Raw genomic sequence first — 25,923 nt, 5'->3', positions numbered from 1 at the left:
AATAAAATACATTTGACATTGAATATCCCTTTGAGCATGGTGAAGTTATTAATTACACTTTGGATGGTTTATCAATACACCCAGTCACTACAAAGATATAGGCGTCCTTCATAACTCAGTCGCCGGAGAGGAAAAACACTGCACAGGGATTTCACCCACAGGAGGTTGGTGGCACATTAATTGGGGAGAACGTACTCGTGGTAATGGCTGGAGCAGAACAGGTGGAATGGTACCAAATACATCCAACATGGTTTCCATGTGTTTGATTCCATTCCATTTGCTCCGTTCCAGACATTATTATGAGTTGTCTTCCCCTCAGCAGCCTCCACTGATTTCACCATAAGGTCAATGGTGACTTTAAAACAGTTACATAGTTTAACGGCTGTGATTGGATAAACTGGATGGGGATTGATCAACAACATTGTAGTTACTCCATAATACTAACCTAAATGACAGAGTGAAAAGAAGGAAACATGTACAGAATAACAATTTTACAAAACATGCATTCTGTTTGCAATAAGGCACTAAAGTAAATCTGCAAAACATTTGGCAAAGAAAATAATTATATGTCCAACACAACATATCACTGAGTACACTCTTCATATTTTCAAGCCTGGTGATGGCTGCAATATGTTATGGGTATGCTTGTCATCAAGTGTTTTAGGATAAAAATAAATGGAATAGAGCTAAGCACAGGCAAAACTAGAGAAAAACCTGGTTCAGTCTAAGGAGGAGGTCAGAAACCTGGCAGTGTGGTGCCAGTACAACAACCTCTCCCTCCACGTGCTCAAGACAAAGGAGAGAATAGTGAACTACAGGAAAAGGAGGGCCCGAGCGGGGTAGTGTAGTGGAGCAGGTTGAGAGCTTCAAGTTCCTTGGTGTTCACAAACACCAACAAACTATCCTTGTCCAAACACACCAATAGAGTCATGAAGAGGACACAACACACATATTCCAGGAGACCCTCTCAACAGGAGTTTAGAGTTACTCTGAATGATCAGCTATGAAAAGCCAACTGACATTTACTCCTGAAATGCTGACCTGTTGCACCCCCGACAACCACTGTGATTATTATTATTTGACCATGCTGGTCATCTATGAACATTTGAACATCTTGGCCATGTTCTGTTATAATCTCCACCCGGCATAGCCAGAAGAGGACTGGTTCTCAGAGCCTGGTTCCTCTCTAGGTTTCTTCCTATGTTCTGGCCTTTCTAGGGAGTTTTTCCTAGCCACCGTGCTTCTACACCTGCATTGCTTGCTGTTTGGTGTTTTAGGCTGGGTTTCTGTACAGCACTTTGTGTCGTCAGCTGATGTAAGAAGGGAATTATAAATACATTTGATTGATAATCCACAACATACAGCATTGAGTCTAGTGACCATCAACCCAAGTGTTACAAACAGCACACTGGAAATCATGTAACAGAAAGGTCAAATATATGAATATGTTGAACATTATATGAATCACTCTAAACTGAATCTGAACTTTATTCATCTTAAATATTACCATTACTTACAAATTTTTAATTTATATATTTTGGGGAGTTATGTCAGTTATGTTTGGTGTTGATCAACGGACACAATTGAGGCTGAATTTGAGGTTGTTTATTAATTGCACTGTAATAAAAACCTTGACATTAAATCATTTTTATTGGTCCAACATGTTACATATCTCATGTGTAAACATTAGCTCATAATCATTTTTATTGGAAACAATACAAAAGTGACAAAAAAAATGCTGTTTAAAAATGTTTAAATGAATATGGATATTTAAGCTTGTCCTGATTAGATTAGATTATTTGGGCTAAAGCTTGTAAACATCCAATACCTTTATACTTCTTTGCAAGATGTCAGTAAGGTACTGCTAAACACCGATTCTGCTCCATCACCTAAAACCTACTGATATAGCCACTGACAGTGTGTGGTAGCATGAACTGCATTCTTCAGTGATGCAGTCACATCATCTCATTGTATTTTCTTACAATTTAGAAACTTTGGTTTACATCTACCCACATATAGGCAAAGCAGTTTCCACAAAATTGAAATTAGCTTGTTAGTAATTTTTTGTCAGTACTACCATATCATTTAGCAGCATCAGCGTAGTGTAATGTCCAATAGTCAATACTTTCTCTCTCTGAATCATCTGGTCCCTCCACCTCTCAATTCCTGATCCTGTCCTCCAGAGCCTTCAGCTCTCCCTCCACCTGTTGGGGGAGGTCGGCTCCCACCTGCTGGGTAAAGTACGCCCTCAGCTCCTGGGTCTCCTTCTCCCAGAAGGCCTTGGGCAGGTCGAAGAGGGCACCCATGTCCACCTTGCTGCCCAGTCCCTGCAGGTTGATGGCTCCCTCCAGTGGCACCCAGCCCACCATGCTCTTCTTGGCCGCCTCGTCCTCCCTCTCGCGGCCGCAGCGTTTGAAGATCCACTCCAGAACGCGGGCGTTGTCACCGAAACCCGGCCAGAGGAAAGAGCCCGACATGGGGTCCTTCCGGAACCAGTTGACATGGAAGATCTTGGGCAGGTGGGTGGCGCCCTTGCGGGTCTCCATGCTCAGCCAGTGGGCTAGGTAGTCACCGAAATTGTAGCCGAAGAAGGGGCGCATGGCGAAGGGGTCGTGCATGATAACCTTGCCTGGAGAAAAAAATATATATATATTCAAAAGGTCATGGTTTTCTACATTATCACAGAGGAATCAGGGACAACAGTATACCATCATATCAGGTGATAGTAAAAACCTCTCTAAGGTTAATGTCTACTCTATAGACAGCTCCTATCCACTTAAATGTTAGAACTGTTCTGTATTTAACATTTATTTAACTAGGCAAGTCAGTTTAGAACAAATTCTTATTTACAATGACAGCCTACACCGGCCAAAGCAGGATGCCGCTGGACCAATTGTGCACCGCCCTATGGGACTCCCAATCATGGCCGGTTATGATACGGCCTGGATTCGAACCACCAGTGAGATGCAGTGTCATTGACCGCTGCCACTCGGGAGCCAGAAACATTAATTAAATGATTGAATTAACTTTGAAAAGCTCTTTAATGTGGTTAATGAGGTTCTGTACCTTTGTACTCAGCAGCTGCTGTGGCCTCAGACCTCATAGAGGCTCCTACAAACACACCGTGGCGCCAGTTAAACGACTCGTACACCAGAGGGACTCCTGGGAAACAGAGGTCAGAGCAACAGTGTAACAGTGTCCCAAAGTGACACATTGGATAAGAATGTCAATTCAGTCATCATAGGGAATCATTTGTATTTGTTCTCGTTACATTAACCAAAACTGTATAATTTACAACACTAGCTACAACACTAGATGCTAGTATGAAAATATATAGTGGTAATCTTAGATGGTCCACTAAACCAATGTTTTAGTCATTGGATCAATAGAGGCCAATCACCCTCTGGCCTCCTGCCCCCGAAGATGATGGCATCGATGGGCACACCCTCGTCACTCTCCCACTGGGGGTCGATGATGGGGCACTGGGCCGCCGGGGTACAGAACCTGGAGTTGGGATGAGCACACGGGGCAGAGTCTCCTGTGAGGAAGAGAAAAAGGGTGAATATGATTGGAACACATTATAATGTTAAAAATGAATAGAATTAGGACATTAACATTTATATTACATTTTGATTTGATTGTATGTAAATAAATCACTTAGAAACATGATTACATTATAATTAACACTAATAGATTCATGGATAAATGCTATGTGGTGATTTAGAAAGAGACAGCAGTAGAAAAGTGATGCAGTACTTTCTCAAGCCAATGACAACAAAAGGATAGTATCATTTCGTGTCACCAGGTGTCACTATTAAGACTTACAGCAGAGGTTCCCAACAAAAGGATAGTATCAGGTGTCACTATTAAGACTTACAGCAGAGGTTCCCAACAAAAGGATAGTATCATGCCTTGTCACCAGGTGTCACTATTAAGACTTACAGCAGAGGTTCCCAACCTTTCTGGTTCGGGGGACCACCAAATCACAGCCAAAAGCTCAAGGACCACCAAATCACAGCCAAAAGCTCAAGGACCACCAAATCACAGCCAAAAGCTCAAGGACCACCAAATCACAGCCAAAAGCTCAAGGACCACCAAATCACAGCCAAAAGCTCAAGGACCACCAAATCACAGCCAAAAGCTCAAGGACCACCAAATCACAGCCAAAAGCTCAAGGACCACCATTTGCGGAGTCGCAGATATATATATATTTTTTTACATCAAATTTCTCAGTAGTCCATTTTAGCAGTGAATGTAACAAATTAAAGCTGGAATCCTTAGTTGCTACATCTATTTTGGGACTTATAAATGAATGATATATACACAGTAATTCTTGAAGAATATAATCCTCATGAGCTTCGTTCAACTGTCATACCCGATACCCCAAGTAGATATTCCCGTCATAAGATGTAATTCTCCCTCGACTAAACCCACAAATTGGGGAAAACAGACATTATTTCCCATTGAACCCCATTGTAAAAGAGACAACTTCATTGTTCAATGTACATGTAACCAGGTCAAAGATCCTGACCTACGGTTGGCAATGCTCCCACATAGGGAAATGAAGCCTGCGACAAGAGTCCTGTGGCTACAGGTTATTCGGCGTGGGAAATGTGGGGGCCCGATGTCCAAGTAGGCTACACGTATCTATGGGTGTGGGGAACATTTCATCACAGGTAAGACATTTCACTTGTTTTAGTCGATTTGTAACTCCACTCACTAGCTGTATAGTCTGTTTGTTTGTGTTGTTGGTCTTGTTCAGCTTAATGTTCCAGTCACGTGGCTGCTAGCACCGTCATGAAAAGGGGCATGAAGGAATCCCTACAGTCAATATTACATTAATCTAAGTAGTGAGAATGCTCGGGATCAAGCAATGTTGAAAAAGTCATCTTGTACTTCTCTTAAATGTAGTTTTGTAATTGACTTTAAAAAAAGCAGATAACAAAAACTGCATTTAAAAAGGGTCAAGTATTTGCCGTGAGCCAATGGGGTAACCTAGGTAACCACAGGTCGTTTTCCCCACAGCCGGTCAGGGCCGTGACATTCGACTGGGAGTATCAAAACCCAAAATACAGTAGAAGCTTGTCCAATGTTTGTAAACAAAGTAAATGTAAACAAACACTGTATAGCCTCAACACAAGGTTAAAACTATTATTTTAATATATTTGATGGACAGTACTTGCATACATAGCTCTTGCTTTGAATTTGAGAGTGGTTACATTTCTCCAGGTCCATCACTCAGCTTTTTACCAAAACATTGTTTCATTTAAAGATTCCAGCTTAAAGGGCTTATTATTATTACTATGATAATAAACTATTTGCATTGTGAAAAGTAATGTAAAATAGCTTATAATACAATTAATACTCCCAAGATATATTTAATTTGTATTAAAACTAAAATAAATAATTATTGAAAACAACTACAGGACCAACCCAGATTGGTTCCCACTGCACTACAGTGAGTCAACTCTACCTGCTTTCAGGTTGGTTCCCACTGCACTACAGTGAGTCAACTCTACCTGCTTTCAGGTTGGTTCCCACTACACTCCAAGTGAGTCAACTCTACCTGCTTTCAGGTTGGTTCCCACTGCACTACAGTGAGTCAACTCTACCTGCTTTCCAGGATTTGCCGTGCCAGTCGGTCAGGGAGACCCCTGCGGCAGGGGGGTCCAGTCCCTCCCACCACACCCCTCCGTCACTGGTCTCACCCACATTGGTGAACACAGTGTTTTTGGCGATGGTCGCCATGGCATGAGGGTTGGTCTTCAGGGACGTGCCGGGAGCCACACCGAAAAAGCCGTTCTCTGGGTTGATTGCCCTGAGTTTACCTGAGAATAAAGTGACTAGGACAGTGAGTGACAGAGATGCATGTATGGATTTGTTTCCTGAAGGAAGCACAATGAACTCTAAAACAGGAGGGAGTTGATGGTTATAGTTTCAATGGGTTGTACAAAATGTCTGACCATGAAATGAATAGCCTGACAGTAAATTCAAAGCTTGAGTATGTTACGGGTAGACTCTGTACTCGTATGTTACGGGTCGACTCTGTACTCGTATGTTACGGGTCGACTCTGTACTCGTATGTTACGGGTCGACTCTGTACTCGTATGTTACGGGTCGACTCTGTACTCGTATGTTACGGGTCGACTCTGTACTCGTATGTTACGGGTCGACTCTGTACTCGTATGTTACGGGTCGACTCTGTACTCGTATGTTACGGGTCGACTCTGTACTCGTATGTTACGGGTCGACTCTGTACTCGTATGTTACGGGTCGACTCTGTACTCGTATGTTACGGGTCGACTCTGTACTCGTATGTTACGGGTCGACTCTGTACTAGTATGTTACGGGTCGACTCTGTACTCGTATGTTACGGGTCGACTCTGTACTAGTATGTTACGGGTCGACTCTGTACTAGTATGTTACGGGTCGACTCTGTACTAGTATGTTACGGGTCGACTCTGTACTAGTATGTTACGGGTCGAGTCTGTACTAGTATGTTACGGGTCGACTCTGTACTAGTATGTTACGGGTCGACTCTGTACTAGTCAGTGTGTGTTGAGTGTGTATCCCTCCCCTCACCCTGACTGTCGAACTTCATCCAGGCGATGTCGTCTCCTACACACTCCACAGTCCAGCCAGGCAGCGCAGGCTTCATCATGGCCAGGTTAGTTTTTCCACAGGCACTGGGAAATGCCGCCGCCACGTAGCGCTTCACTCCCTGAGGATTGGTGATGCCCAGGATCTGGTGGGGGAGGAGTGACAGAAAAGATAGGACAGAGAGACAGACAGAGAGACCGAGAGACAGACAGAGAGACCGAGACAGACAGAGAGACAGACAGAGAGACAGACAGAGAGAGACAGACAGAGAGACAGACAGAGAGACAGACAGAGAGACAGACAGAGACAGACAGAGACAGACAGAGAGTGTTGCATTGAGTAGTTTCTCCCATAACGTAGGAACGTCACAAGAGATGAACTAACTACTCCCTGCTGCTGTATGCGGTACTGACTGTCGATCTGTATCTGGCAACCCATCTCCTGATATTGCAGGTCAGCACAGATATTCCAGTCTGCTTTTCCTGTCTAAGGTACAGTATTCCTATCGGAACCCTTCCAATAAAGGGAATTCACCCCTATCAGTTCCCCGTTCTCACCAGCATGTGTTCGGCCAGCCAGCCCTCGTCCTTGGCGATGCGCGAGGCGATCCTCAGGGCGAAGCACTTCTTCCCCAGCAGGGAGTTGCCTCCGTAGCCACTGCCGAACGACAGGATCTGCCTGGTGTCTGGCAGGTGGGAGATCAGCACCTTCTCTGGGTTACACGGCCACGAGTTGACCAGGGGAGCTGGGAGGGGGACCATGGGAGGATAATGGTGATGGAGGGATGAATAAGTATAGAAGCAGTGAATGGAATTAGAGTAAATGGAGAGACTAAATGAAGTGAGGCAACTGGTGGTTGAACCAGTTGCATAAAGCAGGATGTGTATGGTTATGCAAGGGATGTGATGCGTGACAGCAGATCGAGAGAAGGCCTCTGTGAAATGGTACCTTTCAGTGGGAGGGGCCGACCGAGGGAGTGCTGGCAGCGTACAAACTCTGCCCCCTGTGCCAGTTTGTCCATGACGGGGGTGCCCATGCGCGTCATAATGCCCATACTGGCCACCACGTAGGGTGAGTCTGTCACCTGCACGCCAAACTTAGACAGCGGAGAGCCCACCGGGCCCATGCTGAAGGGGATCACATACATGGTTCGACCTGAGGAAGAATGAGGATGTTCATTTAAATAAAACATTGAGAGTTAGACATTATTTTTCATTAGAGACGAGTCTCAGTTATCTGATTAAAAGAGTTGGTGTCTCCAATTTTTTTGGGGCCCTTTTCAGATAATTATTTAACTCTACATTTTAATCCTAAATTCGACCATTTTATATTTTAATGACTACTGGCCCTCTCACTGTCTAATTAGACTTCAGTGGTATGGCACTATAACACTCGACTCAACGTTGAGGTTTAAGCCCGGTTTTCTGGTAGGCAAAAATAGGCATAAAAAAAAAGAGTGATGAACCCAATTTGACTGAAGAATAACACTCCATTACAGACTATTTATATAGTGTGGACAGCTGAAACTATAGACAGGGTGGTGTAAACCTCCAGAGAGTCCAGAAGGAGAGGAGGGTTGTGTACAGTCCACTACCTGCCATGCAGCCTGGGAAGCGGTCCTGTCTGGCCTTCTGGAAGTCACCCTCACTCATCCAGCTGCCCAGCTGGCTCTTAGCCCCCCCATCGGGGATAGGGATGGTGTCCCTCTGGTTCTTGGTGACGATCACAGTCTTACTCTCCACCCGAGCCACGTCCTTGGGGTCTGTACGTGCCAGCCAGCTGCAGAGATAAAGGCCATAAACAAACTATTAATTCTCTTATCATTCTTTATGGTAGAGTGAGAATAACAGGCTTTTGATGAGCTTCAGGGCCACAGTGGAAAAAGTGATTAAAAAAGACAGATTACTTAGTTTGACAGACTTAGTACTCCCAATAATGTACATATTCAACGTTTGTATTCTTTACTAACCAGAAAAATCACAGTTCATGTATTATATTCTTCTCTACATTACCTTAGCTCACTATCTTACTGCTTCCTAACATACAGAGCCAGAGTCCCACCAATCCCAGCGGTGATAGAGTAGGTAGGGCACCACAGCAACACTCACCAGTTCTCATACTTGGGTAGCCTCTTCACCATGCCGTCTTTCTCCAGGCCAGCTAGGATGTGAGCGGACTCCTCCGCGCTCCCCGTCACCACATGCACATTGGCAGGCTTGCACTCATCCACGGCCCTCTTCACAAAGTCAGCCACCGCTGGAGGCAGGGAGGGGATCGAGGCTAAGGAGCGGACCCCCACGGATGTCCCCACTCCACCCCGTCTGTACCAAGACACCGGGAGGTAAGAGTGGGTGTGTTACGGAGGCTGACAGGAAGGTGAACTGTATTCATTCTGTACCATAAAATACATGATATTAGCTGTAAGAGGAGCAGTACTACCATCATTTAGCAACTTGCAGTTTAAAAATAAATAAATAAACAAATATCCAAAAACGGATATCAAATTTAAATCTGGTGTCAAAATAGGCAACAATACAAACGACATTTAAATACTGGGTATCGAGATGAATAATGGTAGCAAGACACACAATCAACCTCTTCAGTGTTGTTTCGGGGATGCAATTCTATGGAGAGCAGATTAGAGGACAATGTGTCACTACAGTCCTACTATTAGTGCTGGTGAATAATCCACACATCAATAATGGACTAATGTAGTGTCACTTCTCAGATCGCACTTTTTAGGGTTTCCCCAAACAAAGGCACGCACTGTGAATGTGTTACTTCTAAACATATTCTACAACAGCTTTTCATGATCCATACATGTTCCTCATGATTTAAAAGTCTGTGAGACATATCCCATACCTTCAAAACTCAAATGACTCACATGAGGAAAGGCCATTGAAAGAGCAGCCATCTTCCTAAGCGGTTTGGTTTTGCTGCTCTTCCTCAGGCTAAGTAAGAATGTAAGTAAGTAGCAGGAAGTGGGCAATCTAATGCAAACTGTGTCCAGGGCAGTGCAACCTGAGACTTCAGCTCAGAGCTCTTTATAATGGCAGGGGCACGTAGGGGGAGGGGGGGGGGGGCTTTCTGTTGTGTGTTAACAGCAGTGTTCATAAACAAGGGCAGAACACAATCAGTTACAACATGCGTGAGCAATCTGACTAGCTGACTAGAAAAACCAGGCACGATGGCTTCACACAAAAAAAAGGGGGGAACAAAAATCAATAATAAGGCTGAGAATGACAATATGGGTTCTCAGATACACTCTTCAATTGAACTTTTTTTAAACTAATTTTATTGACATGTCTAGGAACTGATTAGGGCTCTCTTTGGCTCTGGGAGCTGATTTACAATTGAACTCACATTCCAACTCATGGTTATAGGTCCATTGACTATTTGGCTTGAAATTCAAAAATAACACTTTTCTACTAGTGGAAAGATTTAGATTTATTTAACTAGGCAAGTCAGTTAAGAACAAATTCTTATTTACAATGACGGCCTACTGGGGAACAGTGGGTTAACTGCCTTGTTCAGGGGCAGAACGACAGATTTTTAACCTTGTCAGCTCGGGGATTCGATCCAGCAACCTTTCAGTTACTGGCCCAACGCTCTAACCACTAGGCTCCCTGTTACCTGGTAGAAGTGCTAGCCCGCCGCCAGCCCCAATTGGCTGCATCGTTGGTGTCATTAAACTTGACGTGTACATAACGGCCATTTCTAAAGGAAGGGTTAAAGGCTGCCCAGTGCCCTAGGTGCAAACTGAGAAGATAACATGTTGTTGATGGAAAAATGGCATATTGCCAAGAACAATTCTTGCCCAACATCACAGGGAACAAGTGTTATTTAAAACACTGTGTAACCCTTTACGTGATGATACATCATCTTAAAAGATCTTCTCCAGTTCATGAAGTCTCTTATAAGTGACACATTTCTGAATGCAGTCGATCAGATGTGTGTTGAGAAACTTCAGACTGGGAGAGAGCAAGCAAGCAGACAAAAAAAAAAAAATATGAACCAGGAGAGGAGAAAGGTTAGGCTTTCCACCTTTTCCTCAGTGTAGAATGCCATGCTTCAGGCCACTTATAAAAAAGACTTCACTGAAAATCTATTGAGCATAATGCAGGAGCTTTTGTTCTGTCATGCAAACATCTAAACTATACACGTGCTGCACAATATTACAAGAAAATAAAAAAACCTTTTTTTTTTAAAGGAAAGAGAATGTGCTGAACATATAACATGAGTTCATATGTAATGTATAAGCTCTTTACGTTTCCATTTAAGGGTGTGGCAAAAGTCCCAGCTCCCACTACAAGTACCATAGCAGCACAGTTCAACTTAAAGAGTACAAGTCTGCCTGTGTAATTTTGCAATGTAGCTCACCAAAAACTATAAGCTATATTCAATTACCAGCGCACCCTGCTTTCCCATTGTGGGGCACCCACAGACATTTCTGTGAAACTGAATGTAAAACCAGGAATAGGCTACAGTGTTATCCTGACTTAGGGAGAGATAAACATGTGAGCACAACGATGACCATAACAATGTATCATTTCTCAACCCCTGTGGCCTTCTCTTTGGGTCCCGGTTGAGCTTTGCATTGTCTCATTTACACCAGGACAAAATGTAGACCAATCACCATGCACCACACACACACACACTCCCCCCCCCCCCCCCCCCCTCCCCCATTTTGAATGTTAATAGCTTGGTCCACAAGGAATTTTCAGGAACTGAGCAGAAATGCACGTAGCACATGCACACTGGAAATACATTCATTCACCATGCATATACATGCAGAAGTCATTAAAACTCCTAACTCCCATAATGCACTATGATTGTGTATCAACACTCATGCACCAATCACAAATGCACAGACACATGGACATAGATCCTCTCCAGACTGTCAAGACAAGATGCACTCAACACAGCTCACATTTACTTTTTTTAGTCTCCGTGCGACGTCACCAAAGCCTAGAGAAAGAGTTGTGAAGGAGGAACGTAAGAGATTCAAAATGAGGGACATGTCTCTTTGGGTCGTCCTGTCTCTCTCACTTGTTATAACAGGATCTTTAAATTCTTTCCGTCATTTTCTATCTCAGAGGCAAACAGCTTTTGAAATATGGATGGTCAGATTGGTGCACTTCCAAATCTGCCTAACACAAACCAAGACAGAGTTCTCGGTGTGCGCTGTGCTATATGTCTGACACTATTGCAGAACTGATCATCAAGATGTAGATGATGAATGGCTCACTGCTTCGCATTTCAGTGCTTCCTCAAATTCTTCAATAGGACCTTCCATTCTACAATGGGAATATTTAAATCCTTAGTTTGTGGACATTTAATCTGTTGTTTATGTATCCTTGATATTAGGTTGCGATGTTTATCTGATATTACAGGGTGTGTGTATTCCCTGAGTTTGCCGCCATAAACATATACCCTATCATAAGAAGGATGTTTGCCTAGGATTGCTGCCAACAGACATACAGTATCTTGAGTGAGATAGCAATAACAACTGGGTAAAGTATCCTATCCACGATAGGGATATTACTAATTCATGAAAACTAATTTAATACCATCTTTAGGCTACCATTGCAGTTTCTAAAATGTTGAAAAACCATAATGTTGCTGAGAAGGCTACACTATAATCTGCCATGGTTGGTCAATAAGGAAATACACTGAACAAAAATATTATATATATATATATATATATATATATATATGTAAAGTGTTGGTCCCATGTTTCATGAGCTGAAATAAAAGATCACAGAAATGTCCCATACACATAAAAAGCATATTTCTCAAATTCTGTGCACAAATTTCTCCTTTGTCAAGATAATCCATCCACCTGACAAGTGTGGCATATCAACAGCATGATTATTATATAGGTTCCCCTTGTGCTGGGGACAATAAAAGCCACTCTAAAATGTGTAGTTTGTCAAATGCCACAATGCCACAGAAGTTGAGGGAATGTGCAATTGGCATGCAAACTGCACTGTTGCCACAGATTTGAATGTTAATTTCTCTACCATAAGCCACCTCGAATGTCATTTTAGAGAATTTGGCAGTACATCCAAACGCAGGCCACAATTGCATTTTTCAATGGCTATTTGAATGCACAGAAATACCATTTAGAGATCATGAGGCCCATTGTGAGGCCCATTTTTATATGTGACCAACATATCTGTATTCTGCATATCTGTATTCCCAATCATTAGAAATCCATAGATTAGGCCCTAATGAATGTATTTCAATTGAATGATTTTCTTATTATAAACTGTAACTCAGTAAAATCTTTGAAATTGTTGCATGTTGCGTTTATATTTTTGTTCGGTATAAATTGAGTTTGAAATGGCAAAATGTTAAGATACTCACCTTCTGATAAGTCCAAGCAAAAGGCACGACATCTTGTAAAAATACTAAAATGGGGTAATGAAATATAAAAGTCTAAAAAAATAAATATATATAGAGAGAGAGAATAAGAGCGTCGTGTGCCCTTTAGCACCAACTACAACTCATATCTGATTGGTCTATGAAGAAGAACTGCACCGCTGAGGTTGCCCAGTACAGGCTAATGAAAGAACTTTGCACTTTGCAACACGTGTAACAATTTATCGGAGGCAAACACATTGACTGAATCTAGGTTCTGCGCATCGCAGTCGACGATGATGCTTAGGTTGATAACTTTAATGCAAACGAATAGCCTACCGATTGCATATATAAATATATTTATACACGCAAATGTATATTTATTTCGTAAAGTAATCCAGCAGTAGGCTATTGATGTAGCTAGATCTTCGTTATATCCGTTCAGAAAAAAGTTATAAAACAGGACAATCTGAAAACAAATAAATGGACCGCGAGGTGTCTGATTTTATGTTAAAATTACTCGCTTTCAATAAAGCATGAAACAACTAAGAGGCGCATTTCATACAACTATCCTATCCCTGCTCCTGCCTCCTTCACAGCCAACCAAACCGCCTCTACTGGGTGATGCAAGCTCTGAAGTTCCTGTATCCGCTAAGACACAACAGCCGCCCTGCCCTGGTGACCCTCATATATACTTCAGCAATGGTGACTGGTGGTGGATGTAAGGCACGTACAACCTATGGAGAATCAATGTTGAGGGAAATAGTTGTCCGCTTTTGGTGTGTGCTCGAAAGGGACATGCAGAGTCAGCAGAATAAATGCAAAGTCATTGAAAAAAAATAGTACAGCGGAAGGATATCTCAAAATGACAATATTGGCTCCGTAAATTCTCTTGATCCAGCTGGTGCGATGCAGGTTATCCAACAAACGTGTTATTACATAAACTAGTAGACCTACCTAAATTATTACACACTGCCATGGGCCTACCTGTAGGACAAATAGGCCTGACAAATTCCTGAGACTATGTCATCATGATTGACACCTGCGTTATGAGTAGATGCCATAACCTATCATGACTTCTGTGCATCTTTAGTTAGATTTTGATAAGGGCAACTATGAGCAGTATGAAGCATACTAGGCTGAAAGTATATGGGATTAATCTAAAGATATTTGCTATCTGTGATACCGCTATGTTCTTTCTATTTTTCATTGTACTTTCATTCAATGTGTTGGATGCCTGAGCTGTATTCGTGGATGGGACAAAAGCTTCTGATCTGTTGACCAGTTCTGTCCAGAATCTACCAAGCAATGCAATGTCTGAGCCTGGTCTGAGGGTTGCAAATTGCAGATTTCCTGTTAATGTTTCCAAGTTAGAGAGGGAAAGAGAGAGGAAAAGTTAAAGGGGACGTTGTGTGGACAGTGAGAGAGAGAGATAATGACAGTAGGGTAGACAGAGTTCAAAGAAAGATGAGCCCCCAGTACCACTGGTTAAACGCCTATAAACCATGGTTATGGCCAGCAGAATCAGCCGCCATATTATGGAGAACACCATGCACTATTTATGCATTCACTCCCCCGCCCACAGATGCAGAGTCCTTGGTTATCAAAGAGAACATTCAGAAATGCTGCTGCTGGCAAAAAAAAAAAAAAAGCCATTTGAAGCTCAAATCATGGTTGGAATGTGGACTTAGTCTTGTTATCTTACATTGAGAGTCCATGAGAGAGGCCTATCATAGGTTACATGTACGCTGATAAGGGAACAACTGAAAAGTAAGGTCTCAACCAGACCCTTCTCACACCAAGTAATGTGGGTTGTTTGATTTGATTTGACACCAAGTAATGTGGGTTGTTTGATGTGATTTGACACCAAGTAATGTGGGTTGTTTGATTTGATTTGACACCAAGTAATGCGGGTTGTTTGATTTGATTTGACACCAAGTAATGTGGGTTGTTTGATTTGACACCAAGTAATGCGGGTTGTTTGATTTGATTTGACACCAAGTAATGTGGGTTGTTTGATTTGATTTGACACCAAGTAATGCGGGTTGTTTGATTTGATTTGACACCAAGTAATGTGGGTTGTTTGATTTGATTTGACACCAAGTAATGTGGGTTGTTTGATTTGATTTGACACCAAGTAATGCGGGTTGTTTGATTTGATTTGACACCAAGTAATGCGGGTTGTTTGATTTGATTTGACACCAAGTAATGTGGGTTGTTTGATTTGATTTGACACCAAGTAATGTGGGTTGTTTGATTTGATTTGACACCAAGTAATGCGGGTTATTTGATTAGATTTTTTATTCATTTTGTTGTTCATTTTTTACATTCTCAAATCAGGTCACAGAACCAGGATAGAAACTGAAATGTCATCTTTAAATGCACATTCAAGAATAGAAGGCAGACAGTGCAATAATGAGTCGTACTTCTGGGTTGGTTTAAATGTTCTAGAACCAAAAGGAAAATTATTTGACTGAGGATCAAACAAGATCTCTTGATGCTTGTTCTATTATAATCGTAACTAATATGTCAATAATGAACTTGATTCAGAATTGTATTTGTAGTTTGAACTAATACCATTTCATGGAACACTATTAATACGTCAGGCAACCTTTGCTACCATGTTTCTCTCCTAGACGCTCCCCTCCCCTTTATCATCTGTCATCCATTGAGGAAAGACCTTTGGTCAGTATATTTCGCAACTAGGCAGAAATGGAAAACAGCTTAAGTTTAAATCACTCACTCAATTAATAACTAATGTCTACTGCTGTGACAGCTATTTTAGAGTCGTTCTTTTGGCTGTACTGGATGTCTGCAACACTGATATAATATAATAGATATTATTAGGTGCTTAAAGTTATCCTATTTGGATATCCCACCCTCCCTGAGACACCTTCAAAGAGTGGGGTCATGGCTAGGGTTCAGCCATTATTGACAGCTACCCTGGAGCAGCTAAGGATAACTGCCTTGCTCAAGGGTACATTGGCAGATTTTTCACCAAGTCAGGTCTGGGATTTGAACCAGCAACCTTTTGGTTACTGCCACCCAACGTGCCCACAATCATGTTTGAATATCTCCACTGACTTCATTACTGCGGTTTGCACAGGTTATTACTTGAACAAGTGGATGATTCATTGACAGCTGAATATTCAGATTACGATTGTCAATTAAATAATTTGAATAATCAGACAAAACAATTAGAATGATTTGCAGTAAGTTGTTTGGATAACTCAATTGGATCTTATCAATTGTGGCTGATTTCAAACTGATGTTGAACCCATTTAACATGTACATTACCACAATACTTAAGTAGATAAATGAAATCAATTACATTTATCATGACGTTGCTGAGCCCCATTATTAATGTGCTTTGGATCCAATATGAGTTTTTTTGCTGAAAGTGGAACAACTGCAGGTCAAAGCACCCTTCATGATGCAAGCCATCACACCACAGTGTTGCCATGAGCAGCAAAAAGGACCTAAATATAGCCACACCATTGTTTCAATATTAGACACATGTTGTCCAGCTTAGTCCATTTTAGGAATCTTACACGCTTGCGAGGTTCATACAAATCTGTGCTGTTGCAAACTTACTGCTAGCTAGCAAGAGGAAATAAAAGCATACACTCTTACATAAAAAAAGGGGTCTTCTAGGCAAATAACCTTGATAACATTAACTCTCTATAGCAGGGCGAGGTCGAAATCACGATTTTGCAACTTTGTTGCAGAGGTCGGAGTGGCAAACAGCACACAACAACCTACTGCTCGCTAGAAGCAAGAGGAAATAAAAGCATATGCCGTGCTTCTACATCTTTACTGCTTGCTGTTTGGGGTTTTAGGCTGGGTTTCTGTACAGCACTTTGAGATATCAGCTGATGTAAGAAGGGCTTTATAAATACATTTGATTTGATTTGATACGAACTTACATAAAAAAAAGGGGGATTCTATAGAACCTTTTGGTCTATTCAAATTTGAACCTCCATTCTGAATTAAAAACCAACTGCCATTCTGATTAAAAAACCAACCGCCATTCCAACATGAGGATGCAAGAGTACTGTGGTTGAATAAATGAAGTCAGTCATTTAATAAACTATAGCTAGACTAGATAGATAAAACATTTGAGCACTGTTTGTAAGCTAGCTAGCTAACAAGCTAGACAGGTCAAAGCTAGGCTTCTTTAATTAGCCACTTTACAAGCTAGCTCTTACAAAGAAACATGATTTTGTATTATGGAATATGCCAAATAGAGCTACAGACCCAGCCTGACAATGGCTACTAGCTAATTGTTACTTTTATTTCAATATTTCAGTGTGGAGTCAGATGAGGGGACAATGTTTCATGAAGCTATTACAAGACTATTGTTGACCTCTGTTGAATGCACTTGATGGGCAGTGGGCGGACTGAGAGGAAGTATTTATCTAAATGATTTATATATATTTGTCGTGGTGATTCAATAGGCTAGTTAATCATTATATGGCTTTTGACACACTATGTTTTGCTCAGTCTGGCAGTAACCCATCAGAGACAGAGGATCTCTCTTTCGGCTGCTGCTGACAACAACTCTATGTAAGTTGTTCTTCTAAATCATAATGATTATATGTCTGCTTTGCAATGTATCTTTATTTTGTCAGATTAACTCATGCTTATTTCTGTAGATCAACTCATGTTTTTGCTCCTTTTATCTTGTTCTCCGGACCCAGCAGGCAACAACCCCTACTGTACTGTTCCATAAAGCCACAGAGTTGGTGCCAAGATTGACGCTGGTCATCATTCAAGCAAACAGTTTCCACCCTGGCCACCAGTGCATATTTCCAAACTATGTTTGCATATAATGACAAAAAAATGTCAAAACATTGCTGGTATTATTTGGTCTGTTATTGTTTATTATATTATATTCTTGGCTAAAAAATATGACTATTTATTAGTAGTAGTCATAATTCATAAATGGCACCATACAGGGTTCTATATGGAACCAATTTTGGTTCAGTGAAGAAGAAGCCTTGGGTTTTTAATCAAAGAACCATATTAAAGGGTTCTAAACAGAGCTTTTAGGGGTTCCATATATGAAGCAAGTTATAGAACCTTTTTGTTTATATAAGGACACCATTTTTTTCTAAGTATATAATATGCCATTTAATTTTTTTGTTTAGTTTGTTTGTCAAGATTCAACAGTTCATCAACGTTGGTCAACATTACTATACTGTAACATAAAAGATCAATAATAGGATTGACTTGCCCTCACAAAGCAATGATACCTCTCAGAGAAGCAGCGTTTCTCAACCCTTCATGGCTTTTTCAAGCTTTCTGAGCTGAGAGCAACTTTTCATCTGTAGAAAGGCTTGTAATTGTTCTGCGTATGGCAGCAATTAGGCTACTTGAATTAGGTTGTTTCAGGTTGATGGAAACTTTAAGTGAGAAAGCCCCTATGACCAAGACTGGCCCAGATTGCACACTGTAGTCTTTGTAATCATGGTTTCTTTGCTAATTGAGTGCCAACTTCATGTCATGTGCACTTGCACACTGGGAGCTACAGTTTAGTATTCTGTCTTCTGAGTTATTAGGCTATCCATGGTTATTATGAATTCAAACAAAATTGGAAATCAGAAAGCATTCTGGATTAAAAATATATATATATATCAGATTTTCATTGATGAGACCTACTTAGTCATATGACATCAGACAGACATAAACTGACCATGAGCATACCACTCAAAATGGCAGAAGCAGCATTACCATCTATAGGACACACTCAGAACTGCAGTCATACATTAAGCTTCAAAATTCACAAAAAGTGACGTTAGCTGATGAAGATTATCTCATAGAACAAAACCTGTGTTTATTCCGTACCCATCATTGGGCTACACTGTGGTATGCTACGGTCCCATAATCAAACTACAAATCCCACGATGCTCTAGCTTGATCTTCTAAACAGGAAATTACGTCTCCTTGAGAAGGGTTCAGTTACTTTCATTTTCACTTTTTGAGCTGACTAACGGGTGACTGACTTCAGCGTTGTGCACTATCAGACGTTTAGGAAAATCCGCGCACTCTGTGAACTATTTAGTTGCTTTCTATTTTTGCATTGCAAAAGGTCATTTTTGCATATCAAGTAAATAAATTCCCATCACAAGATGACTTCCATAGACATTCGCCCGGAGTCGAAGAAACAGGTAAATTTGTCCATTTCTTTTCGAATTTTGTCTAACGTTATATAATCATTTGACTATAGCCTATCAATATAACTTGTGTCAGATAACTCAGCAGCCCTGTTAATCTTCAAGGCGTTTTGACATTTAAACCAATAATAGGGACATGTGAGTTCACATCACAGCCTAGTCTCATAGACTAGACGTAACATAGTACACGTACATCTTGGGACGATGAAATGACTATTATATGTTGTGTGAGTGAGTGAGTGAGTGAGTGAGTGAGTGAGTGAGTGAGCGCGCGCGCGCGCGCATACGTACGTACGATGTTTGGTATGGTTAGATAAGACCGGTTACTTAAGGCAAAGGGTGGGCATATAACGCAAAAATCTAGCAACCCAAAGGTTGCATGTTTCAATCTCATCACGGACAAATGTTTCATTTTAGCAACTTTTATATTTTGCTACTTCACAACTACTTAGCATGTTAGCTAACCCTTTAACCTAACCTTAACCCCTAGCCTAGCTAAAGTTAGACACCCAGTCACCTAGCTAATGTTAGCCACAATAAACTGTAATTCCTAACATGTCATAGGAAATGGATGATGGACATCCACAAATGAATACATACCATACGAAGCGTAACATTTTCACGCTGATTGTAGTGTCTGAATTTAAATTCACTGTGTTGCATCAGGTGAACCTGACCCACAGTCCAGGTGAAAGTAACTGTCCAAACATTATAGAGACATTGGTAGTTGGGTTTTCTGCTGTGAATTCTAAACCTTTTTTCTGTGTTTGGTTTCAATTTCCTAGGTTGATGATTTCTGCACTCAGCTCACTAAAGAGGTAGGCCCTTAGTGGTGCAGGTCTACTTGAATAATAACCAAATGACCACATTTGAGATGTTAAAACGATAACTGTGTCCAACATTAGTAACTGGTGTATTACAGGCAGAGACCCTGGTCACATCATTCTTCCCTCAGAAGATTGCAGAGATGGAAACGCTGTTGAAGGTGAGGCTGTGGAAAAACACAAGCGCACCATTCAATCTCAGTCCAAATACCTTGATGCAAAGCTATTGTACATAAGAATGCAAATGTAATCTATATTTTTGTTTATGTGAAATGGTTCCCAGACATCCTTAAGCACTGATGGCCTGGCAGCTCTGAAGGCTCCTCTGGACATCCCAATACCAGACCCGGCTAAAGAAGAGGCTAAGCAAAAGAAGAAAGAGGAGGTACAGGCGTTTCACCCAATTCAGCGGTCTATCATGATTAACCCCTTGGATTACACTGGAATCACTCCCAAGTAGTATCGACCATGCATGTGTAACGGATGTGAAACGGCTAGCTTAGTTAGCGGTGGTTCGCGCTAAATAGCGTTTCAATCGGTGACGTCACTTGCTCTGAGACCTTAGTAGTTCCCCTTGCTCTGCAAGGGCCGCGGCTTTTGTGGAGCGATGGGTAACGATGCTTCGTGGGTGACTGTTGTTGATGTGTGCAGAGGGTCCCTAGTTCGCGCCCGGGTATGGGCGATGGGACGGTCTAAAGTTATACTGTTACACATACACACATGAAGGAACCATGCAAAATCCTTCGCCCGCCCCTCTTCTCACTTGTTTTGCAGAAAGAGGCAAAGGAAGGGAAGAAAGACAAGGACAGCGAGAAAGAAGATGAAGACGCAGGTAGTTAAGAAGACACAATAGCACCGATTTACAACTGCGGTTAGCTGTCAAATTGCCCGAATGCACAGATCTAGGATCAGCTCACTCTTACCACTAATCCTAACCTTAACCATTAGAGAGGACACACAAATAGAAACTTAGACCAGTGCGTTTGTATAACTTCATCCTACTCTTTGAGTTTTCTCATGGTGTTTCTCCCTAAGGGCCTCCCTGTGGTCCGATCCCCTGCAACGAGAGAGTGGAAAGTCTTCTAAAGGAGATCAAGCCTCAGATCCAGCTACTGAAGGAGAAACTGAACACAGTCAGTCAGCCCTTTATCCCTCTGTTAGTCTCTGTGTGGGCCAAACTGTTATTTTACATCTCAAATTCACTAGCACATCTTTTCCTAAATAGGTGAGAAGTGTCTAGAGAAATACATAAATACTATGATCTCTTACTCTGGCAGGTGTCAATGTGGGTGCAACTTCAGATTCCCAAAATTGAAGATGGGAACAACTTTGGGGTGGCTGTACAGGTCAGACTTTCTGATTTTAATAAAATGATGATTGTCATATCAGCCATACCTTGATAAAACTGTTGGTAGGTCCTACGCTCATAATGTTGTTCCACAGGAAAAAGTGTTTGAATTGTTGACCAACACTCGCACAAAGATCGAAGAATTCCAGACACAGATCTCAAAGTAAGAGACCTTAATAACCAAAAGATCACTGTTTACTGTTTACACTCATATCTAATTCGTTATGTAGTTGTTGTGTTAATGTGACTAACAAACACCTTCATTATCTGTGATGTGTTATCAGGTACTACAGTGAGAGAGGGGATGCTGTTGCCAAGGCCTCAAAACAACCTCATGTGGTTAGTATTCGTGTGTGTGTGTGTGATCGCTTTAATTTGTGTGTGTGTGTGTGTGACCATATTTTGTGTAACTACCTCCAGGGAGACTACAGGCAGTTGGTGCATGAGCTGGACCAGTACCAGTACTGTGAGCTTCGCATCGTGGTTCTGGAGATCCGCAACACCTATGTAAGCTCCCTCATGTATCATACCTCTCTGTCCGTCATTAGGCGTGCTCAGCACCCTCATAATTTAACCTCCAAGTTAAACTTTCCCAGTGTGAAGTATTTACCTGGACTTCTAGAGTTGTGAATGGAAACCAAACCCTGTTATCAAACGAACAAATTGATTGAGTTTATAATTACCAATGCCTCTCCTGCTCCTCACATTGTACTTACCTACCTGTCTTCCTCTGTTTGATGACCTTGTTGTAAAAAGAAGGGTCATTGTAGGTGGTGATGATGATGAATTTGGGTCTATCGCGGTGCATTTTCTTGACGTAAAGCGAATATCTGTGTGAAACAGACAATAAATAAAAATCTATCTTATCCAATCTAATGATGATGAAAGGCTTTCAGTGATGTAATTACCCTGCTATTTCTGTCACCCATTCACCAGGCCTTGCTGTTTGACATCATCAACAAGAACTATGACAAGATCAAGAAGCCCAGAGGGGACTGCAAGGCCCTCATCTACTGATCAACTGACTCTTGTGAACATCCACTGGAGACGGCAATATAGCGACACACTCTTACTCACCCATTCACATGTTATGATACAAATCGTGTAGTGTAACATGTTAAAATGCTTGTTTCGTAACTGAATACCTTCAGACACAGTGGATTTAAAAACGTTTTCATTTTCATAACCAATAAAACTGCTGTATTACACAATCAATGTATTCAATTTCAAAATTAAAGTAGTGATAACTGGCATAACATCAAGTTAGTATTTTTTTAATGCTTCATGGTGAGATTTAAAACTATTTCAATATTTTGCTTATGAAATTTTTACTTTCTCAATTCTGTGGTAATGTACATAAATAATCTTCCTGTTATTATCCAATTCGATGTTCTTGATGTTAGGAGTTATCACACTGACTATAAAGCAAATGGAAATGTTACTTTTAGTTTTTATAAAATATCAAGCAGAGAGCCCTTTTTGCTGTGGAGTCCTATCCATTCTTATTTTGATCTGGGGTGCAAATAATATTTTAGCCAAAGACATCAATGCTTTGGCCACACGTCATGAACACCCCTTTCACTGTACGGCTCTCTCTGAGTTGTGATGAGAAGTCCCTCTCCAGGCCACCCAGGACAGCACCAGCTGGGCTGCAGGCGATACCAACCCTGATACAGCCCCCTCCAGCCCAAACACCCTAGAGCTCCCCCCAGAAGCTGGGAGGGGAACTGCGGGAAGTAAGCCAGCAGACAGAGCAGCAGAAACAGCCACAGACCCAGTAGGGAGACACAGAGTAGGAAGAGCAGGCGCAGCGGGGGCCCCGAGGGCCCTCCCAGGGCTAGGTAGGGCCCCAACACTGCAGTCTCCTCGGCCAGGAGCAGGCAGCAGAGGCAGAGGAGAAGAGTGTCCTCCGAGACCTCCCAGCCCTGCCACAGCATGCCCGCTTTCAGGCAGGAGGCCTTGCGCTCGCCCTCATGGAGCAGGAGTAAGGACTGCCCTGGGACACTGGCTCCCTGGCCAAGGTTCAGGCCCCCAACCAGGGTAGCAGGCATGGGCTCGTAGCAGCTGCCTGCCATGTTCTCCAGCAGAGTCAGGAGACTGCGAGAGCCCCACCACAGTGCTCCCACGGTGGCTATCCGTGAGAGATGGCGAACGGAGAGAGAGAGGGATCGACGGATGGAGAAGGAGAGGACGAAGACGAAGGAGCCAGTGAAAACACAGGTCCAGGCCCAGCCCGATCGCAGGAACATCCTGAAAGAGAATCCAAAACAGGTATCTAGTATAAATGTAAGATTGCTAAATAGCTCAGGACCAGGGGTAGATTGGCCATCTGGCAATTCTGGCAAATGCCAGATGGCTGGACCATTTTTTTGGGGCTGGGCAGGTCGAAATTGACACACAAAAATATTTTTATATGGAAAAAGGTTGTGGCCCATGGGCCATTTTGTTGTTGTTGTATTTGTATATTTTTGAGCACATTTTCTCTGTTTTACTAATCTATAATGAGCCTGTGTCCTCGCTGGTGCCTGTGTCCTCGCTGGTGCCTGTGTCCTCGCTGGTGCCTGCTTCTATGATGAGCAAGTCACTCTCCCCCCTCCCCCCCATGAGCTCAACAGAAACATTTGTTATGATCATTTAACATTTCAAAATGCAATTGCGGGAAAAACACACAGCTTTGGAAGCTTCATCCCTTTGTCCCTGACGAAGAAAGGAGGGTCTCAGATTTCTGTAGTTCTTTTTTCTTCTTCTCAACTCTCATTGTTGATCTCAATAGCAACTATTTTACAACCACGATATTTGATTTGGTTTTGAGATATGGAGCGTCACGCACGCGAGGGCTCATGGGTAATAGCCCACAACTGCTAGTTTTTTTTAGGACAGTACAGTTACTGTTGGATGAATACATGACTACTAGCAGTGGGTATTATACTCAGAGTTAGCGATCTAGTTCATTTTCTTTGAGTTTCCACTTTTGTCGGGTGTTGAACCCCAAATGAATTTGCATATGATATTAGTTAGTGTACATAAAGATGTATGTAATTCAACTCTATTGAACAAAACAAAAAAAATGTAATCTATAGTCTTAACGGTCAACCCAAAATTCACAATCACTGGATTAGGTTAGTGACTGCACATCCAAATATCTTTAATCATGCATTCCTGCTTGGACATGCTCGATGAAATACCTTATTACTTACTCTATTATACTTCTTAATGAATGACTTCAGGATGAATTGGGTCAGACCAAGTCATGGGCTGGTGCAACCAACTGTAAAAGTTAAGTGACACCAGGGGAACATGTTAGTCTGGAGCCCTGCAATAATAATGAACACTTAGGGTATGTATTGATTCAGGGAAACGCATATGACAAGCACTAATTTTCATTATAAACTGGGTGGTTCGAGCCCTGAATGCTGATTGGCTGACAGCCGTGGTATATCAGTGTATGGCAAAACGTTTATTTTTACTTGTCTAATTATGTTGGTAACCAGTTTATAACAGCAATAAGGCACCTTAGGGTTTGTGCTATATGGCCAATATACCGCGGTGCACACAGTGATGTGCCAGTCCACGCCTGCTTGGGACAGAGCTAGATGGTATGGCCATTGGAAGAATATTATGTGTGAAAACATAAACAACACATTCATTATCACAAAACAACAATAACTTTGAAAGGATGGAACTTATCTATTCTCTCCAATATTATATATCATGCTATTGCCCATTTAATCCACATGAATAGTGGCTTTCCTTAATACTGATGGGCGTTGTCAAAACAAACAAAAAAAAGACCTCACCTGTAGAGGTAGTGGTTCCTGTTTGCAAAGATGCTGTACTTGGACACCCACAGACTCAGGGCTGGTCCAAACAGAACCACGCCCGACAACAGGAGGTGAAAATGGCGTCTGAATACGGCGCTGCCAAGCAGTCCAGCCCAAAGGTCTGTAACAACCACCAGAACAGAGTTTAGGACCATCATGGCAATCTTCACCGGTCCGCTTTGGTCCTTAGTCATCCGTGTAGTTTCTCCCTTGTCATTGTCTATTAGTTCTGTTCGATTTGTTTTTTTTATCTTTGGATCCATTGCTTTTATGCCAACTTTCTTAAGAGTCACATCTTTTCGATTCTAATGTTATCGTCCTCTTCCTACGGGCAGAGAGTATGCTCTGTCGTCAAGTGTTGACTGTACTTGTATCTGTCCAGTGCTGTACACTCCTACCCTGTGTTCGTTTATCTCTCTGGCTGTCAGAGCACATGGTTTATACCCATTCCTTCCTTCCTACACATCCCCCCCCCCCTCCCCCCAGTCACTACATTTTGAAAAAAGCCAGTCTCCTTTTTTGGCAAAGTCCTCTCCACTCTCCATTCACAGGCTCAGCTGTTGATGCCAAAGTATATTTCCGTCCATCCCAGTTGTCTGTGTTTGTCACTAGCAACACTTGCCTCACAGAGCGTTGTCTAAGGCCCATTCCACCACTTAACATCCCTTTACATGCTGCTCCATGTATCCTACCACTTAGCATCTGCCTGTCTTCATTCCGATATGAGCCCCTGAGGGTTTCTCACACAGATAGACGTACTAATAGCCCTGGAGGCCAGTCCCCAGACAGAC

General features: G+C 42.1%; 3 protein-coding genes across 3 annotated transcripts; 1 reads left to right on the top strand and 2 right to left on the bottom strand.

Annotated features, from left to right (window-relative positions):
• Positions 1 to 1,590: 1,590 nt before the first annotated feature.
• On the bottom strand, positions 1,591 to 13,623 carry LOC139404689 (phosphoenolpyruvate carboxykinase, cytosolic [GTP]-like). The gene is made up of 10 exons (XM_071147295.1): positions 12,970 to 13,623; positions 8,709 to 8,921; positions 8,195 to 8,379; positions 7,549 to 7,755; positions 7,158 to 7,345; positions 6,583 to 6,745; positions 5,613 to 5,828; positions 3,401 to 3,538; positions 3,067 to 3,162; positions 1,591 to 2,629 (listed from the first exon to the last, which is right to left on the bottom strand). The coding sequence occupies exons 1-10, from the start codon at positions 12,999 to 13,001 to the stop codon at positions 2,160 to 2,162; spliced, it is 1,908 nt and encodes a 635-aa protein (XP_071003396.1). The 5' UTR covers positions 13,002 to 13,623; the 3' UTR covers positions 1,591 to 2,159.
• Positions 13,624 to 18,922: 5,299 nt separating this feature from the next.
• LOC139404691 (proteasome activator subunit 1) lies at positions 18,923 to 22,567 on the top strand. Its single transcript, XM_071147297.1, has 11 exons — positions 18,923 to 19,133; positions 19,925 to 19,957; positions 20,062 to 20,124; positions 20,247 to 20,348; positions 20,738 to 20,795; positions 20,999 to 21,096; positions 21,241 to 21,309; positions 21,407 to 21,474; positions 21,596 to 21,650; positions 21,732 to 21,818; positions 22,248 to 22,567. Exons 1-11 carry the CDS (start codon positions 19,095 to 19,097, stop codon positions 22,326 to 22,328), a joined length of 753 nt encoding a protein of 250 aa, XP_071003398.1. The 5' UTR covers positions 18,923 to 19,094; the 3' UTR covers positions 22,329 to 22,567.
• LOC139404690 (fat storage-inducing transmembrane protein 1-like) lies at positions 22,469 to 25,549 on the bottom strand. Its single transcript, XM_071147296.1, has 2 exons — positions 25,109 to 25,549; positions 22,469 to 23,561 (listed from the first exon to the last, which is right to left on the bottom strand). The coding sequence occupies exons 1-2, from the start codon at positions 25,393 to 25,395 to the stop codon at positions 22,856 to 22,858; spliced, it is 993 nt and encodes a 330-aa protein (XP_071003397.1). The 5' UTR covers positions 25,396 to 25,549; the 3' UTR covers positions 22,469 to 22,855.
• Positions 25,550 to 25,923: the final 374 nt, after the last annotated feature.

This window comes from Oncorhynchus clarkii, unplaced genomic scaffold (assembly GCF_045791955.1).
Source record: "Oncorhynchus clarkii lewisi isolate Uvic-CL-2024 unplaced genomic scaffold, UVic_Ocla_1.0 unplaced_contig_13633_pilon_pilon, whole genome shotgun sequence".
NCBI lineage: Eukaryota > Metazoa > Chordata > Actinopteri > Salmoniformes > Salmonidae > Oncorhynchus > Oncorhynchus clarkii.
Note: the sequence above shows the minus strand (reverse complement) of the source record. Positions and strands in the feature narration are given on the sequence as shown.